Genomic DNA, 5,449 nt, shown 5'->3' on the forward strand with positions numbered 1-5,449 from the left:
TCGAAAAAAAAAGAAAAAAAAAATTGATGGCATTTTCGTAAATTATATGAACTTGTGGGGTGAATAGGGCAAAACCAATTTTCAAAAAAAAAGAAGGTTAGTTTTGTGTTTGACTTTAAGTTGTAGGTCAATTTTGCAAAAAGCCCTTTTAAAAATCTTCATTATTAAAATTATGCATGTAAGGATAACTCATGAGTTTTTTTGTTTGATTAAATGACATTATGTCCAAATTTATTTAAGAATATTTCATTAAGGTAAATGAAAAAGATAAACGATAAAATAGGAAGTTTAAATTCATTTAAGCATATTTCATTAATGCAACTAAAAAGACAAGTAATAAATTAGACAGTTTTATTCGTTTTATGATATTTCATAAATGCAACTCAAAAATACAAGAAAAAAAGGAGTTTAATTAATGAAGTAAGAACATTTTCAAATTGATACTTCTCTTTTAATAATATAGATGTAAATAAAAAAATAATAAATGTAAGAAAGAAAAAGAGAAACCTCATTTGAGAATTTCTAAAATACTGATGAGATAATCTTAAAGTTATTAAGAATGAAGATATTTTTAGGGTAAATTTCATAAATATCAGCCCAGGAGAATTTGTGACAAAACCTTTTATTTACATTCTTAGTGATATCTGAAAGTATTTTTTACGTCTTTGTAGACACGCAAGAGTTACATGCACACATCATGAATTCATTTTAAACCACACCCTTTTGACATGTGAAGTAATTTGTTTTTTTTATTTCCTTATTACCTTCTTATGTTGGAAACAACATGACAATATGGCATGACAAATATGGAATATCCAAAGTCAGTGGCATGAAGATCTCTTCTGATACTCTAGAGGTAACACACACATATGGTTGATGCAATAACAATATACTACAAATTAATGCATGATTATGATTCGATTTTGATTGTGACATATCCAAGCTTACTCAAAATTGGAAGCGTTACCTCAGTTCTCTAACCTGTCTTGGGACAATCGGAAGTGTTTCTAAGTTGCTGCCCTACACACTGGTCGTGGTGAGTCTCATTTAATTATTGTATGTAAATTTTTCATATCACATGACACTTAACTATCTCTTTGTTTATTGTCAGGAATTTGAGTTCAAAATAGAGGCATGGCCAATAAAACTCTCTTATGTGCCACCATGTTTTGTATCAGCCCTCATGTATGTTCAGCTTTCGACACCAGTCACAACGAGAACATCAAGCCAGATGACATTAGCAGTTTCTGAGGAATTGCCGTGTTCTGAAGAACTTACTCGAAGCGAGAGATTCCTTGACATCGTCAAGAAAATAAAAAAGGTTCAAAGAGAGTCTAAAAGGTGCAACATTGTCATTGGTTGAGCCACATTCGTAGACAAGATGAAGAATGAATCCAACCTATACTTAAGCAGTATTATATCTTTTATAGCTTTTTTTTATGTGTGTGGGCATGGCTTCAGGTTTCCTAGGTTCGACCTAGATGTTATCAGTTCATTCAATTTGCCTTCTTTAGGAGTTTGCTCTCTATCAGACTCAATAATTAGCCTTCTATTAAAACTGACACTTGCACAGCAGGTCGTTGTAGCTTGTAACCCTCCAGGCGAATCAGAGACTTTCCATCTAATAGACGGAAGTGAGAAGGAAACTAAAAGATTTACACGCTAGTGTCAAATTGTCCCACATCGAGTGTGTAGAGAGCCGTATGATAACTAGTGTGCGTATAAAAGAAGAACAAGTGCGGGACTTGTAAAATATGATCCTTCAGGTTTAAAGGGGAAGTGAGGATTGGGTTTAATCTCGCATATTTTATTGCGTGAAGAGCGTTCCGCTCAAACCTTTTTACGACAATTGGACGCTCCAATTTTCTTATCATCTGATCCCTCTCTTGTTTCAAACTTTTTTTTTTTAATTTTTTTTAACTTTTTTTCTTATTTTTTTTTTAAAATAAAATATTTAAAAGAAATAGCTAGAAATTTCTTTTTAAGTTTTCTATATATATAGTAATAATATAACAAGGAAACGTAAAAATAAATATAATATAGTTCTTTTTTTTGTCAAGGACTTGATCCAAAACAAAGAGTTGGGTTCAACAAGTACAAATAGAAACATCAATAGATGCCATAAGGCCAAAGTTTATCAGTTTAAAAACTCAAAACACCTCCATAAGGAAGCAACGTCCTTCAAGCAAGTAGGAGTCACGATGACAGGCACTACGGCATTGCCGGGGTTCTGATAGCAGGAGACAACCAAGAAGTACCTCCTCTAGCAATGTATGATGCAATAACACTGGATGCAATCTCGAGGGCTATCGAGTTTATCCCCTCCGAAACTAGCATCACTTGACAGTGATCAAATTGATGCAAGGACTGTAATGTTTTTGATAAGAGCAGAGGTACATTAGGAAACAACATAGGGGCGTTGAGGGCTTCCAATACCAGATGAGAAGAGATATCAAAAATTACCTTTTTGAAATGTAAGTTGTTGTGCATGTCCTCACTGGAACATAACAGAGCACGCAACCCTGCTTCAAAGGTTGTACCAACGGGCGATACAGCACTCCTACTATGTACCAATGGTATGCCAGTATGACTTCGAGCAATCCAGGCTGCTCCACTCTTCTGCAAAGGATCTACCCAAGATGACGCTACATTACATTTAGTAACTCCAGGTGGGGGCTTTTGCCATTTACTTCTTGCCACAAGATTTTCAGACTGAGATGATGGACCATCTTCACTAGTGAGTATGAGATTCAACCACATAGTTGCTTCCTCTGAAGCTTTTGAGAAGATAAATTCCTCATCCATCATCCGTTGTTCAAAGCAAAAGGAGTTGCGAGCTATCAATATTTGCCAAAGGATCCAAGGAAAAGATAGACGAGCTTCATTCTCTTGTGGAAGTTTCTTGCTCACAGACATAAGATGATAGAAATTGAGCCACACAGAGTTGACAGAGAAACCACCAGCCGGTAAGGGAAATCTGGATCTTGTCCACACTTTCTTAGCAACCTCACAATGGAAAAGGACGTGGCAGATAGTCTCAGCTGCTGATACACATCTTGAACAAATCGTATCTAACAGAATCCCCCTTGACTGTAATCTGCTTTTGACAGCCAAATAAAGTGCTTAATCTTGGGTGACGTTTTGGTCTTCAAAAGGTCTTTCCAGTCTCTTTTCTATCGGAGGAAGACCTGTAGAGGGAGACAACTGCATCTCCTGCCGGGTCTCAGCTAATTTATAGCCACTTTTGGAGTTGTAGCTTCCATTCCTTGAAAACCCCCCAATATAGTTCACATTATGAACTTTTTTTCTTGCTCCAAGAAGGAAGGGAAAAAGACGACAGAAGAAAATTTCCACATAATTTTAAGGTAATGTCAAACTTACAAAGTCTCAAAATTACTATATTTGATAAAAATCAAGCAATTCAACTCTTTTCAGGATTTCCAGAAGCATATAAATTATTGGTTCACACACACTCCAATATAGTATAAAGTTGTCACTTTAACTTATTTCAGAGAGTAGAATTTAAGCAGAAGGGATTATTCGAAGTATACCAGCTTCGACATCAGCACCTCCCAATATGTATGACGTTGGTCTATTTTCTCCAAGCAGCGGAATATACTATTATCGTACGTGAACGCTAAAGCAAGCTACTGAGACATACCAAAAAAATTACAAAACAAGCATGAAGCAGAAAATATACTGAATCACACACATTTTCTAAGATGCTTAGATGCATATATGAAATTTGTGCAATATTATTCTCTGTTTTGATCACACTTTGAAGCATCACTTCCGTCTTTGATTTCATGTAGTAATTGCCTTCCATCTGTGGCACCGCGACACTAGCAAGAGTTCCCCTATGAATCTCTCGGACAAACTGGCAAATCCATTGCGCGAATTCTATTTCACCATTTGATATTCTGGCAATTGCCATCAGCATTAGCTCTCTAGTCAAAATCTGCAAAGTGTGCAAGTAAACAAACAATAACCAACCAAAGCTTAGTAAAACTAATAATAATGATATTATAACAGATAAAAACATAAAACCAAGGGAGTCTAAACACCCCAGAGGATACTGATCTGCAGACTCTAAAGGTATTGAGCTCATCGAGAGTGGAGAGTGTTCCAGGACAAACAGAACTTATAAAACGTTGCAGCTTCAATATATTCCTGCACCTGTAAGTTAAGCCAAAATACACACATGTATCAGTTCACAGACACACATGTATCATTCCCTTGAAACTATTTCATTAAACCGTGGAAAGTGTTGCACTCTCACTAAAGCTTTCCCAGCTTTCTCCAAAACCTCATATTTGTTGTCTTCCACACACACATTGCAGCCCAAAACAAACAGAGAAGACGGCGTTCAAGCCAAATAGCAATATAAAATACATGAAAACCAACACATTTGTTGTCTTGTTTTCACCACTCTCACTCGTTTTTTATTCTACAAATACAAAAGATGAGAGGAAGCGAATATCAGGTGCTGCGGTGTAGTGGTTATCACGTTTGCCTTACACGCAAAAGGTCTCCAGTTCGATCCTGGGCAGCACCATTTTGTTTTTGCATTCAGTCACATTTTGATTCTGCCTTGTACAAAATTTAATAACTAGCTTGTACGCCACACAAAGAATAAACTTTTCAGTAGTAGTTTCCAAATGTTAAAAATAATAATATGGAAATTGTTATAAAAGTAATGAAAAAATCTATATTTATTCATAACATAAAGGTTCCTTATATAGGAGATTACACCGTCATAGATAAATGTAAATATTACAAATCATAATCTCTTGGTTATGAGTCATCCACAATCTAGTTTATAACACTCTCCCTTGGATGCCATAGTCATTTAGAGCTTGTAATGTGCTTTAATGTTGACTCATTAAAACCTTACCAAGAAAACTCAATTGAGACAAAACCATGGTGAACGAAAAAGAGTAAAACACACATTACTCCCCCTGATTTGGACATTACTGAAGGTCCCTTGGACCTCTCCAATTTTCTGCAATCCGTGGGTGATGAAGATCTTGGGCAGAATATGCTTCGTCCTTGAACATGATAGTTGGTTCTTCTTTACCATCGGCCATGCCATAATTTGATCGAACATATTGAGTCATCGACCTCAAATACACACACACGAAATCTTGGATGATGTTGCTGTGATATACGTGTACCACCATGTGTAAAACATAACCTGTCTGAAAAACAAATCAACAAAACCAAATAACCCCTCTTTGGGCTGGTTAGTATAAAATAAACCAAAATCAAAGGTTTCTTCATTGTCCTTCTTATGGACCAATCAGATCAGTGTCTAAAACAAGACTTCTGCATCGTCCATCTCAGGACTAAATGGACTTCTTTATCGTCCACCTTTGGACTGAATAGACCAGTGTCCAAAACAAGTGATCTTACGCCCATGTACTAGATAATGGGTGAGACTGGTCCATAT

General features: G+C 36.0%; 2 protein-coding genes and 1 non-coding gene across 5 annotated transcripts in view; 2 read left to right on the forward strand and 1 right to left on the reverse strand.

The window, feature by feature from the left end:
- The window catches only part of LOC106304864, a 3,556-nt gene extending 2,038 nt beyond the window's left edge, over positions 1-1,518 (forward strand). For both annotated transcript variants that reach the window (XM_013741253.1, XM_013741254.1), the window contains 3 exons: positions 822-856; positions 944-1,036; positions 1,112-1,518. The gene's annotated coding sequence lies outside the window, so the exon portion shown is untranslated. The remainder of the gene's footprint in view (positions 1-821; positions 857-943; positions 1,037-1,111) is intronic.
- Positions 1,519-2,277: 759 nt separating this feature from the next.
- Positions 2,278-5,449, reverse strand: part of LOC106301422 — a gene marked incomplete at its 3' end in the record, with an annotated part of 6,096 nt that continues 2,924 nt past the window's right edge. Inside the window, 3 exon segments of one of the 2 annotated variants that reach the window (XM_013737813.1) lie at positions 2,278-2,367; positions 2,464-3,311; positions 3,552-4,176. In XM_013737813.1, the coding sequence (XP_013593267.1) occupies positions 2,278-2,367; positions 2,464-2,916 (543 nt within the window). 2 annotated transcript variants of the gene reach the window in all.
- On the forward strand, positions 4,483-4,555 carry TRNAV-UAC. Its single transcript has one exon. It is a non-coding gene; the product is annotated as a tRNA-Val (tRNA).

The sequence above is a fragment of the Brassica oleracea genome, chromosome C7 (genome assembly GCF_000695525.1).
Source record: "Brassica oleracea var. oleracea cultivar TO1000 chromosome C7, BOL, whole genome shotgun sequence".
In the NCBI taxonomy this organism is placed as follows: domain Eukaryota; kingdom Viridiplantae; phylum Streptophyta; class Magnoliopsida; order Brassicales; family Brassicaceae; genus Brassica; species Brassica oleracea.